The following is a 13476-nucleotide window of genomic DNA, read 5'->3' as shown; positions in this document are numbered from 1 at the left end:
CTTTTTCGGGCTGTGCCCGACCGGGCTCCGTGGCAAACCCGGCCACCAGACGCTCGCCTCTCCGGGAACCATCACCTTATCGTGGTGGAGAGGTTTGTGTGTCCCTATGAACCTGAGGGCTGTGTTGTCTGGAGCTTTGTGCTCCTGGTAGGGTCTCCCATGGCAAAGAGGTCTCAGGGGAGGGGCCAGACAAAGAATGGTTCAAAGACTTCGATGGTTGAGCACGGAAGGGATAGAGAGACCCCGCCCGGAGGAAGCCCGGGGCCCCCGTCTGGAGCCAGGCCCAGACGGTGAAAAAAAATATTAATATGCATAATATGCATAAAGATGGAAACATCTCCAAAAGGCATCAAATGACAGATCAGACATTCGTATAATATGTCACAAAAATTGTATTTCCATCATTTACACTTTCAAAATAACAGAAAGACAGAAGTATCACAGCTTGTAAACGCTTCTTGTAGCCAGCCAAGAGTCTTTCACTTCTTGTTTGAGGTATCTTCGCCCATTCTTCCTTCCAAAAGTCTTCCAGTTCTTTGATATTTCTCGGCTGTCTGTCACGCACAGCTCTTTTAAGGTCTATCCATAGATTTTCAATTATGTTGAGGTCAAGAGATTGTGAAGGCATGGCAAAACCTTTAGTTTACGCCTCTTGATGTAATCCACTGTGGATTATTAGGTGTGTTTAGGATCATTATCCATTTGTAGAAGCCATCCTCTCTTTATCTTCAGCTTTTTCACAGATGCCATCAAGTTAGCGTCCCAAATCTGCTGAAATGTTATTGGATCCATTTTTCCTTCTACTCGTGAAATGTTTCCTGTGCCACTGGCTGCAACACAACCCCAAAGTATGTTTGATCCGCCCCCATGCTTAACAGTTTGACAGAGGTTATTTTCATTAAATTCTGTGCCCTTTCTTCTCCAAACGTATCTTTGCTCATTCCGGACAAAAAGTTATATTTTAACCTCATTGGTCCACAGAACTTGTTCCCACAATGCATCAGGCTTGTCTATATGTTCATTTGCAAACTTTAAACGCTGATTTTTGTGGTGAGGATGTAGAAGAGGTTTTCTTCTGAGGCCTCTTCCATGAAGACCATATTTGTACAAGTATCTCTTTATAGTGATGGATTTCTGGATGAATCGTGCAGTCAAAACGTGGGTTTTGACTTGCCTTTTCTCACAATCCTGCGGGCTGTTCTGTCTGATATTTTTCTTGGTCTTTCAGATCTTGCTTTAATTTCCACTGGTCCTGATGACTGCCATTTCTTAATTACATTCTGAAAAGAGGATATTGGCATCTGAAAACTCTTTGCTATCTTCTTATATCCTTCTCCTGCTTTGTGAGCGTCAACTATTTTCAGTTTCAGTTTTCTAGACAACTGCTTAGAAGAAACCATGGTGCTGATTGTTAAGGTCAGATAAGTCTGGGCATTTAAAACTTCAAGATTGACATCACCTGGTCTTTCCAGACGATGATTGAGAACAATCCATGACGCTGTCAGGTCTTAGTTTTCCAAAGGGGGCAGTGCATGCTATAAACTCTGCAGGTTGCCCAAACTTTTGCAGATGCCATTTTTTTGTTTTCTGTTATTTTGAAAGTGTAAATGATAGAAATAAAATCTAACTTTTTGTGACATAGTATACAAATGTTTAATCTGTCATTTGATGCCTTTTGGAGATTTTTCCATCTTTTCTCGTCTTCTTTATGCACATTAATACAAATTTTTACTTGGGGTTCCCAAACTTTCGAAGCCCCACTGTATGCTAGACGTTTTTCTTATAACAGAAGACAAACATTTTTTTGTCATTTCATAACCCTCTCCTTTCTTGCTTTCATTTCCACCCTTTTCAGACCTCCAGGCAGTTGGTTTAAAGAAAGGGATGTTCTTCAATCCTGACCCCTACCTAAAGCTTTCCATCCAACCTGGAAAGCACAGCATTTTCCCCTCGCTACCACACCACGGCCAAGAGAAACGCTCTGGAGTGGTCTGCAACACTGTCAACCCACAATGGAGCATGGAGGTACAAACACACCGAGGCATTTCTAGAATGAATTCAAAATATAAAGCATCTAATACATTTTTATATTTTATTATAGAACTAACTACCACGTAGTATATAAAATGTTAAAAATGTTCTCCACCTGTACCTGCGGAACACTAACAAAATAATTATGATACAGTGATATAAAATGATATACTAAAATGAGAATCTTTTTTATCTTTAATCTTTTATTGGTACTTTTCCTTAAGTATAAAATCTGATTACTTATTCTACTGCTGTATTTTCTCTCTCTCTCTCTCTCTCTCTCTCTCTCTCTCTCTCTCTCTGTCTCTATCTCTTTCTTTAACTTTTTCTCTCTGTCTCTCTATCTCTTTGTTTCTCTATCTCTCTCTTTAGCTCTTTCTCTCTGTCTCTCTATCACTCTCTCTCACACACACTCACATGCAACATGAGATTTTTAAAATTAAATAAAATGTCTTTTTATGATGTACAAAAATGCACTTCATATTTTAAATCAGGAGCGTGTGTGAGTGAGCTGTGGAGAGTTGTATTTTTCTTACTTTTCTTTTTCCTTGTTTTTGTTATTTTTTCATTGTGTTAGGTTGTTTTATGGTATAGGTCACTTTGGTTTTACTTTGTGGTATTTTTCTGTTGGTAGTTTGGGTTCTTTTGGTGGTTTTGTCTCCTGCCGGCGTCTCGCCGGTCGGTGTGTGCAGCCACCATGGTGAATGGAGAGAGGTTCTCCACACTCACCAGGAAGCATGGCATCAAGATCAGTCCGAGCTTCCTGTGTAGCGTGGAGGACATCGGGTTAGCCGTGGGGGAGTTGGTCGGGCACGGTAGCATTAAGTCAGCCGCTCGGATGAACGGCGCCGTAGGCGTGTTCCTGCACCGGGAGGAGAAGGTGAACCGGGTCATCGAGGCGGGCCTCACCGTGAGTGAAATGTTTGTGCAGGTGCTGCCGCTCACTCAACCGGCCACGAAGGTGGTCCTGTCAAACGTGCCCCCGTTCATCTCTGACGAGTTTCTCAGTAGAGAGTTGTCCAGACACGGGAGGATAGTTTCACCCGTTAAAAAGATTCTGTCTGGCTGTAAGTTTCCGTTACTGAAGCACAAAGTGTCTCACCGGAGACAGCTCTATATGATACTGAACCATCGGAACGAGGAGCTCAACCTCCGCTTCCATGTGAAAGTAGATGATTATTAATACATGATTTTTGCTACTTCGTCGGGGATGAAATGTTTTGGTTGTGGGGAGGAGGGGCACACGGTGAGAGCCTGCCCGAGGCAGGGTGGCGCGGATCCTCCCGGTCCGGGAGGGGGGGCCGGTGCCGGGGCGCGGTTGCCTGTTGCTCCACCTGAACGGCGGTCCACTGCCGGGACGGCGGACTCCACACTAACGGTCTCTATTGAGGTGGAGCCGGTGGTGGTGGGGAGGCTGCTGGTGGTGACAACAATGTTAGAGCATTTTAAAGTTGTTTTTTTTAATATGTATGCTCCACCTACGGGCCCTGAGAGGGTGGGGTTTTTACAGGTTTTAAACTCTACTTTAAGTGCTGTTAAGAATGTGGACTTTTCAATTTTGGGGGGGGATTTTAATTGCACAGAAAATAATCATTTGGACAGGAATCATTCAGAACCTCACGGTCCGTCCCAGAGAGAACTGAGACACATCCTGGGTACACATGACCTGGTGGATATGTGGAGGAGGATGAATGGGGCGGGTCAGGCAGTATACCTGGGCTCACACCAGGGGGAATAACATCTCCCTGGCTAGGCTGGACCGTTTTTATTGTTTTAAACATCATTTTAATATTTTCCAACGATGCTGGATGGTTTTTGTTGGTTTTAGTGATCATTCCTTGGTGATGTGCAATGTGTTGATTTCCAATATCAAACCTAAAAGTGCTTTGTGGCATTTTAATGCTACACTGTTGAGCGATGTTAATTTTAAGAGTGTTTTTCGGTTTTTCTGGAGTATTTATGTCACCAGGAAACCAGATTTTACCTCTCTGAGGCAGTGGTGGGATTGCGGGAAAGTAGAGATATGACAGCTCTGTCAGCAATACACTCTCAATGTCACACGGGACATCACCGGGTCAATGAGAGATTTGGAGATTGAAATTGTGGAATTGCAAACTTTGGTAGATTCCACTGGAATTTGGGGTCATGTTGAAGATCTCCAATCGAAAAAGTCTTCCCCCTAAGGACCTACTAGGCACCAGGGTTCAAGCGGCATTGGTCCGGTCCCGGTTTCAGACTGTGGCGCTTATGGATGCACCGACTAGTTTTTTCTTTGGGCTGGAGAAGAAGAATGGGCAAAGCAGAGCTATTCATGCTCTACGCTCTACTACTGGACGAGAACTCAGAGCCGGGGGAGATCAGGAGGCGTGCTGTGGATTTTAACTCTGAACTTTACAGCAGTGAGTACAGAGACGATGTAGAGCTGTTTGAGTCCTTCTCTGCAGGTTTGCCAAAAGTCCCGGCAGACGTGAACATTGAGCTTGAAGAACCTCTGGCTCTGCAGGAGCTGTACATGGCCTTGCAAAGTATGGAGGGGGGCAAGGCTCCCGGCATTGATGATATCCCGGTGGAGTTCTACAGGGATTTCTGGAGAGACTTGGGTGGAGATATGTTGTCAGTTTTTAACGAGAGTTTTCATGATATGTTGCTGCCAACGAGCTGCAGGAGGGCGGTTATAACTCTCTTACCCAAGAAAGGGGATCTGCAAGAGATTGGGAACTGGCGTCCCCTGTCTCTTATTTGCACGGACTATAAGATCCTGTCAAAGGCTTTGGCCAATAGACTGAGAGCTGTGATGGAGATGGTGACCCATGTGGACCAGACATATTGTGTGCCTTGTAGGTCCGTCCTGGACAATGTGTCCTTAATTAGAGATATTTTGGACGTCTCTGGTTCTTTGGGTATTGACACTGGTCTTATTTCCTTGGATCAGGAAAAGGCTTTTGACCGGGTTGAGCACCTCTATCTCTGGAAGACTGTGTACCTTGGTAATGAGACCATAGTCAACAAGAACTGGGAGGGAGTAATAGAGAAGGTGGAAGGACGACTGAATAAGTGGAAATGGCTGAAACCTCAACTGTCGTTTAGAGGCAGAGCGTTAATTGTTAATAATCTGGTGGCGTCTGTTCTGTGGCACCGGTTGGCCTGTATGGAGCCCCCTAAAGGGCTCATTCAAAGCCTTGTTGGTGGATTTCTTTTGGGACAAGTTACATTGGGTATCTCAGGGTGTTTTATTTTTTACCAAAGGAGGAGGGTGGGCACGACCTGGTACATGTAGAAAGTAGGATGGCAACTTTCAGGTTGCAGTTTGTTCGTAAATATCTCATGGGTCCACAAGACTTGGTTTGGAGAGATGTGACGAGTAGTTTGTTAAGACGGACGGCTGGTCTGGGGTTAGACACCGCTCTGTTTTTAATGGGTTTTAAGTTTATAAAATTGTGTGGGTTATCTCCTTTTTATCAGTCGCTTTTTAAGGTTTGGAACTTTTTTGAGTGGAAGAGACTTGAGCCTACGTGCTCTCTGCACTGGCTGTTGGAGGAGCCCCTCATCCATGGGGCCAGGATGGGCGTTCAGGACTGCGGGACCTCGGGCTTTACCAACATGCTGTGCACCGCTGGAGCGGTCACCCTGAGGAGAATTGTGGAGGTGGCTGGGCCGGGGCTGACTGATACATCGGCTGTGGCTTCTCTTCTGGGGCAGAGGTCTCTTTGCCAGACCAGGACTCTTCTACGGAGGTGGACTGAAAGACTCACGGTGGGAGAACGTCGGATGCTCCTGGATTACTGTGCTGGGGTCGATAGTCCTGATGAGAGTGATCCTTTTCCAGAGTTGGAATTTGTTCCTAAGATGGATGGATTTTCTGGGGATTTTTTAACAGTGACGGACTCTAAGGTTGTGGACTTGTATACTGTCACGGGGAAGGGTGTGTACAGGTGTTGTGGGAAATACCTGAACAGGTATAAACTGGACGGTAGAGTGGACACTGTGTGGAGACAGAGACTGGGAGTGGACAGTGGTGTTAAACCTGCCTGGAGGGTTCTGTATAAATCCCCTCTGCCGAAGAGGACTGGGGATCTACAGTGGAGGATTTAACATGGCGCCATCGCTGTGAATGCTTTCGTTTCTGTTCTCAACCCCATGACTTTGAATGGATGTCCGTTCTGTGGACAAGTAGAGATGGTGTTTCACTGCTTTTATGAATGCCGGAGACTCTGGCCACTATTCGAGGTGCTGAAGACTGTTTTTCTGAGCTTTGGTGTGATGTGGTCTGCTGTTGCTTTCATTTTTGGAGCAGGCTATAGACAAGCGGATGCTTCTAAATGGCAGCTGCTTAATCTGATTGGTGGAGAGGCCAAGATGTCCATCTATAGCAGCAGGAAGCATAGAGTAGAGGACAGGTCGGGACAGGAAGCACTTCCTGTTTTCATTTCTCTGGTAAAAGCCAGGGTCTGGGTTGATTTTAGATTTTATAAAGCTATGAATGACATTGATGTGTTTAGGAACCGGTGGTGTTATAAAGACGCCTTATGCTCCGTTATAGGAGGAGGTTTGGTGTTTAACGGTGTGTTCAGGTAGACATGTGGATGACTGTTTTGTAAATTTCCTGTTTGTTGATGTGCAATAATTTCTTATGGCTCTATTTATTATTGAAGAAATACATGTGGTGTTGATTTGGTCAAATAAAGTGTTTTTGAAAAATCAAAATCTATCTCTCTCTTTATCTCTTTCTCTCTGTCTCTCTATCTCTCTTTCTCTCTGTTTCTCTATCTCTCTCTCTCTCTATCACTCTCTCTCACACACACTCACATGCAACGTGAGATTTTTAAAATTAAATAAAATGTCTCTTTATGATGTACAAAAAGGCACTTCATATTTTAAATCAACAGGCAATTTCTTTATTCTTACCCTTTCTTCTCTTTTGGAAATATTCCAAAACAATTGTTGTGTTTTTTAATTTCTTTGCTACCTTAGTTCTATAAGCACAGGCACCCTAACCCTGTACTCTTATTGTGTCGTCCTTTTCACCTCGGCGATAACAAGGTCCTTCCTCTCCTTTTTGCTGCTTTCATTTTATTAGATTTTTACGAACAACCCAAATATTCCTGTTAAGATTATTACCAAAAGACAACAAAGAATCACTGGAATCATTTCAACAAAGTTTACTTAAAACATCTTGAATTGGTTTCAATATTGTCTCAACCAATAAACTTAGATGAATTTAAACAACAACAACAAAAATTGTTTATTTTATCTTTGGGTTGCAACACAAATTAATACTAATTGCTGTCTGATATAAGTTCTTTATGACTTTTTGCCCAACCTAAGCACTGAGTGTTCAGTCTATCCAATTTGTTATCTGATATGGGAACATATAACATTACACTATATGTAGTGTATGTTTTGAACGTTTCATTTAATCTGTTGAAATATACGTCTACATCTTCATCGTCTTTTTTTGTCAATTCAAATTGGTTAATTATCATCCAATCAGCCCGTACTTTGTATCTATTTTGAGCTCTTGTTATCAAGGCAGTCAGCCTTGCGTTCAGAACGTCATTGTTATATGGCAAAACTGTTCTGTCTCCCCTCTTGTATTCCAATCCCCCACATTAACTTTTGGATTTGGTATGCCTTCAACAGCTTTACGCACTTCCTTGGCTGTCCTCTAACCCTCTGTAAAGAAAGGAGGATTTCTATTTTTTTTTTCTTATTGCATTCAAACAAATCTGATCATTAACAACATCATCATCATCATCATCGCTTTATTTATAAAGCGCTTTCACATCAGCAGTAGCTGAACAAAGTGCTGTACATGAAGGCAGCAAACATAAACGAAGATAAAAATAGCAGTCACAATATCATAAAAATAATAAACTTGGGGTGAAGATCTACCCAATAACACTATATAAAAACAGATAGGATCAAGTCTCAGTTTGGGTTGAAAGCCAAAATGTAGAAGTGAGTTTTAAGAAGAGTTTTAAAAATCGGTATTGAGGAAGCCTGACGAATGGTCAAAGGTAGGGCATTCCATAACTTAGGAGCACAAACAGAAAAGGCCCTGTCCCCTCTAAGCTTCCGTTTGGATCCGGGGACGACCAGGAGCAACTGGTCAGCCGACCGGAGTGACCGGGAGGGAGTGTAGCGGTTGAGTAGCTGAGTTAAATAAGACGGGGCAAGACCGTTTAAAGCTTTAAAAGTAAACAAGAGGATTTTAAAATGGACTCTAAAATGCACAGGCAGCCAGTGAAGTGAAGCCAGGACGGGAGTGATGTGTTCTCTCTTCCGGGTTCCAGTCAAAACCCATGCAGCAGCATTCTGGACTAGCTGCAGACGTGCGAGTAGGGATTTACTGAGTCCAAAATAAAGGGAATTACAGTAATCCAGCCGTAAAGAAATGAAGGCATGGATTACGGTTTGTAACTGCTGCCTAACATCTGTAAGAGTGGTTAGTAAATCAACGCGCATTTGTTTGTAGTGTCACAATGATCCGTCTCTTTATTTTATAACTGCAACAGCAACATAAATAAACTTGTTTTAAACAAGGCGTTTGTCTCACGGTTGAAAAATAGTTTGTCCTTCCGTAAATTATATGCATGTGAAGAGGTATAAAACAAAAATCTGTGTAATGGCTTCAACACTCCCTAATTGACTGGTAAAGGGCAATTCATACATTTATGTATGGAAAGCATACACTAAACAGTCCTTTGTTTGTTATATTCAAGATTGTCCATAGAATGTCAAGTATAATCCAAAATGAATAATCCATTTAGTTGATAGTCCATTTTGCGAAAACAAGTTCATAAAGGTTCAACAAAAAGGTTCAATGTAGATCCTTGTTTGAGAAGAAAAAAGAAAAAAGGTTCAACCAAAGTCCTTTCAGGGGTTTAGTATTAAAAAGGTCATAGGTCGGATCGGTGTCATCAGGGCATGTCTTGTGGAAGGCAGAGCTTTATGATGGGCCTTTCCAAGGAGCCATTTTGTGTCCTGATCTTGACCCGATGTATATGTCCTTTTTGTTGGGGAAGATTTCCGTGATTCTGCCCATGGGCCAAGAGTTGCGTGGTGAGCATTCATCAATGATAAGCACTTTGTCTCCATGCTTTAGATTCGTTGATTAAAAAATGTTGCTGCATAAGGGTTGATCATAGTGGGAAAAAAATCATTTTTCAAGTACTAATTCCAAACTGTAAAAAATATTCTGTTACCAGCAAATTACCATTAAAATATTACCTACGAGGTGTATCACAAAAAGATGTACTTAAGAAAAGAAAGAAAAGGCCTCACATTTTTAAAATTGGAAATAATCAAAGATGTTTTCTGTCAATCAACTAAGTGATTTAAACAATTAGTCCTTTCAACTGGATTTTCTAGATCTCTCATTTGAGCAGTACAATAATGATAAAACACCATATTTCATACATGTTGTTTACACAAGACGAAATCCTAATTTGTCTGTTTGACTAGAATATGTTAGATCACAACAACATCTGAACACATTTAACAAAATTCTGATACTAACTCTTTGTATTTTTGAAATCAAAATTAGTCATTCTTAAAAAAGTAACATCATTTTTCTTGTTTTTTTTGGTTTTGGTGATTGTTCAGTCATAAATTTGTAATAAGCATTTAACCTCTCGCTTTTCTATATGCCCTTATCCAGTGGTTCACAATTTTCAGTCGCTTTGCACGCTGTCACATACCTTTCCAAATCCTTTTTTGGAGCCGTTTTAGAAAAAGTAGTGTGTGTGCAGCAGTTCAAGGACTCCACAGATTCCTCCCAACTGGGAGCAACTGAGCTGTAATTCAATCCAGTATGGTTTGAGTGCAGCCCTGTACACCTCTCTCTGGTGTACAGCGCTCTCAGTCTTTCCCTGTCACTTTAACACTCTGTCTTTCTCATTACACTTCTCCAACAAACTCTTTTTATTTCTTACACCTACTTTAGTAACGCTCAATTAAAGATGAACTGAACTGGAATTTGAATAATGGTGATATAACAGATGTATTTTATTTCTTTTCATTGGTACAATTATTAAAATGGGTGAATTTGTTAAAAGGGACAAAATGGCAAGTTGAAAGTGTTGTTTTTGTTACATGGGCGCCGCCATGTTGGAATTCCACAATCTACTACGTCACTGGCATGGTAAACTACTCCGTGGCTAACTAGCACTAGCAGCGCAGCCATAGCAACAGCATACAAAGAGTCGGAAGCTAGCAGACATATGGCTTGGGAAACGGAAAAAAATAAGTCTGGGGGGGGTCATACTGTATTGCCCCTGGCTGCAGTAAGGAACTGTATTGGGCTAAGGCAGCTGGGGTTACGACACATTTCCACAGGCTACCTTTGACAGGGAAAAAACAGTCCTCAACTCATAGCTAGCAGCTAGCTGCCTTAAAACGGGCTAGCCCTCCGACAGCCCCTGGATTTTGAGTCTGTTGCATTTTTTAGCGACAGACTATTTGGAAAGCTGTGCTTTTGATACAACAGCGTCACTGGTGAGGTTAAGTCCAACAGACTGAAACCTGAGGCCTGCAGTCTCCAGTGCAGGGCAGACCAATAGACCACCGGCAAGTAACACCCCCAATGCTACCTGCCGCAGACAGGGCGCTGAAACGCTCACGGCAGGTAGAGAACAGAGAGGGAGCTATGTTTACCGGTTGTCAGCATACTATCAAGTCTACTAGGCAAAGGGCTGGATGTAACGTTGTTGTCACACAAAACACAAACATATTCACTTACAAAAATAAAGCCCAACGTGTCCGCTTTATAGCGTTCAACAAAACAGAGACTGGCACACTGGGCATTACTGAGACACAACACCAAGCTATATACCAACGATCCAACCGAGGGAAAGGGCTAGCAGCTAAACACGATGGCAGCACTCTTATGACAAACGCCCCAAGCTAGCACTCCGACCACAGACTGTAGAAATAAACCCAGACTCCGACGATATCACAGATCGATAATAATGCGTTTACTAGCCGCTAACCAAACCACAGAATCCAACGTCCCTCTCTACTCCCCCCGAAGCTAGCTGATGTTAGCCGCTACTAAACCACAGAATCCAACGTCCCTCTCAACTCACCCTGAAGCTAGCTAATGTTCGCCGTCTCAGGGCACATTGTTGATGCAGAAACAGCTGCTTGTTCCATAGTAAAAATCTGCCAACTCTGCAAAACTCGTGACTCCTCCGTGCATCTATGGTCAAACTGGGGTAACTCTCCTACATAACAAGCGATCCCATTGGATTAATGCGTCCAATTACATTTTCCATTTATCTGCCTCTATTTTTGTAAACGAACAGGACCTTAACCATGTTTTTCTATTTTCTCTAAATGGACACGATATATAAGCAGTCTATTTCCTAAAATGCATAATGTACTTGGAGACAATAAAGGAGAGTGCATGACAGTAAGCTGCACCCACACACACCGGTCACTGTCACTCCCCCCCAAGCGATCCTGTACTTCAGTGGAGCCTGAAACTGATTGTCCTCCATGTGGTGGTAGTCAGACACTACAGGCCTGTCCCTCACAGGCTCAAATGCGTAACCCATGCCATTAAAATGACTTTTTTTGTGTGTATATTATGTGCTGCAGCCGATGCCTATATACCTTCGCAGGGTTTACCATGCCAGTGACGTCATCGATATTGTCAGCGTTCTAATACTAACAAACGCAATTTTTGTGTTGCTTAAAAAAAACTGTATTGATTTTTTTAATCAAACTTTTTAGTGTAGTTCATTTGTAATTATCATAACCAACAAGTTATCAAAATTTAGTTTTTTAGTTCAGTTCATCTTTAAAGTCATGCTTTTTACTCTTTGTCTCATAAACTTTTTCATAAACATTTTCTTTTCCTTTAATCTTCCAGATCTCAGACTCCATCTTATCTTATATGTACTTTAACCCACAATTTCCACTTATTCAAATACTTTACAACTGAACAACTTTCACAAGAACACAAAAATATACAAAAAATGCAACAATTTCACTAGTTTATCATCTAGACCAGGGGATTCAAACTCATTTTAGTTCAGGGGCCGCATACAGCCTAAATTTATGCCAAGTGGGCCGGACGAAAATCCTAGCACAGCTCATCATAGCTATAAAAAACAATAAATCCATGTGTTTCCCTTTGTTTTAGTGGAAAGAAGTAAATGCTAATGCTATTTCGTTAGCAATTATGTAGCTGGCTTTTACCGTAAGGTGACCAGATTTCTCAGACATAATCCGGGGACATTTTCAACTCAGAAGCGTGTATAGCTCCAAAACACGTCATGTTTTTAATTTTTGTAAAACTTAAAACGGGGACACTAGACCTAGAGCTGAGTATCGGATACAAGATAAACTATTGAGGAAATATTTTCCTTTGACATTGACGCAGTATTGACTGCAGTCAAGCTACAATGGAAGGTAATAGGATAATTGTCCAGCTTGTGTTTACGTTAATAAAAGTGCTCGTTTTGCTTCTGACAGACTCAGATTAATATTCTAAGTGTCCGATAACATTATGGGAAGGATTTCTAAGGAGGTCGACCTTTCTGTTAAAGATTAAGATAATTTTTTTAAACATAAAAGTCCGCGAAATTGCGTTTGCTAAACCCACCAGACTCCATGTAAATAATCAGTGATTTTAGCATCGTAAAACACAGCTTTCTAGAACATCTCTGAGCTCTGAGCAGCGCTGCTCGATCGGCTCCGTTTGGTCAGTTTTCTTTCTTTCATACCAATTTTGGGTCTGTCAGTCACAGTGGAAACCGGTGACAGGTCCAGGGACAGATCCAGCTGGTCACCCTATTTTACCGCTGCTTCACTGACCTCTCGGCTCCGAGTGAAAACGGACTGCTGTTTCTTCCGACCCACCAGCAACTCATCTATCTGCTCTCGTCTCAGTTGTCCTTGCATGCTGTCGTATTTTTCACCATGCTGAGTCTCATAGTGGCGCCGAATATTATATTCCTTAAACACCGACAGGTGAATGGTAATTGTTAACACAGGTTTCCCATTCACCTCTGGGAATAAATAGGAATCTGTCCATTTTTCTTGGAAAACTCTACACTCAATATCCACTTTCCTCCTTTTTGACGAAGACATTTTGGCTAATGAGGGTGTAAAGGTGAGTACAAAAGTTAGTAGATGTGTCGTAGTAATCACTGAACATTAGCTGTGTCTGTCTCAGCATAGTTTTTTTCTTCTTCTTCTTTCATCTGCTCCATGTCTAAAACAGTGCGCCCCTAGCGGACAATTTAGGAATAGCAGTTTATTAAAAAAATTCTAGCTCATGTCTCATTGCAAATTTTAACTTTCAGATTTATTCTGCGGGCCAGATAAAACCCCTTGGCGGGCCGGTTCAGGCCCGCGGGCCGTAAGTTTGACGCCCCTGATCTAGACGTTATTTAGAATAAAGACATTATATGCACGACGTATACAGTAAGCTATTAT

The 13476-nt window shown here is 42.1% G+C and overlaps 1 protein-coding gene across 1 annotated transcript in view; it reads left to right on the top strand.

Annotated features, from left to right (window-relative positions):
* The window catches only part of LOC116676964 (E3 ubiquitin-protein ligase HECW1), a 194835-nt gene that overhangs the window by 62489 nt on the left and 118870 nt on the right, over positions 1-13476 (top strand). The window contains 1 exon segment of the mRNA XM_032507731.1: positions 1856-2025. Coding sequence (XP_032363622.1) covers positions 1856-2025 — 170 coding nt within the window.

This window comes from Etheostoma spectabile, unplaced genomic scaffold, assembly GCF_008692095.1.
Source record: "Etheostoma spectabile isolate EspeVRDwgs_2016 unplaced genomic scaffold, UIUC_Espe_1.0 scaffold00004148, whole genome shotgun sequence".
NCBI lineage: Eukaryota > Metazoa > Chordata > Actinopteri > Perciformes > Percidae > Etheostoma > Etheostoma spectabile.
This window is presented reverse-complemented; position numbering and strand designations above follow the sequence as displayed.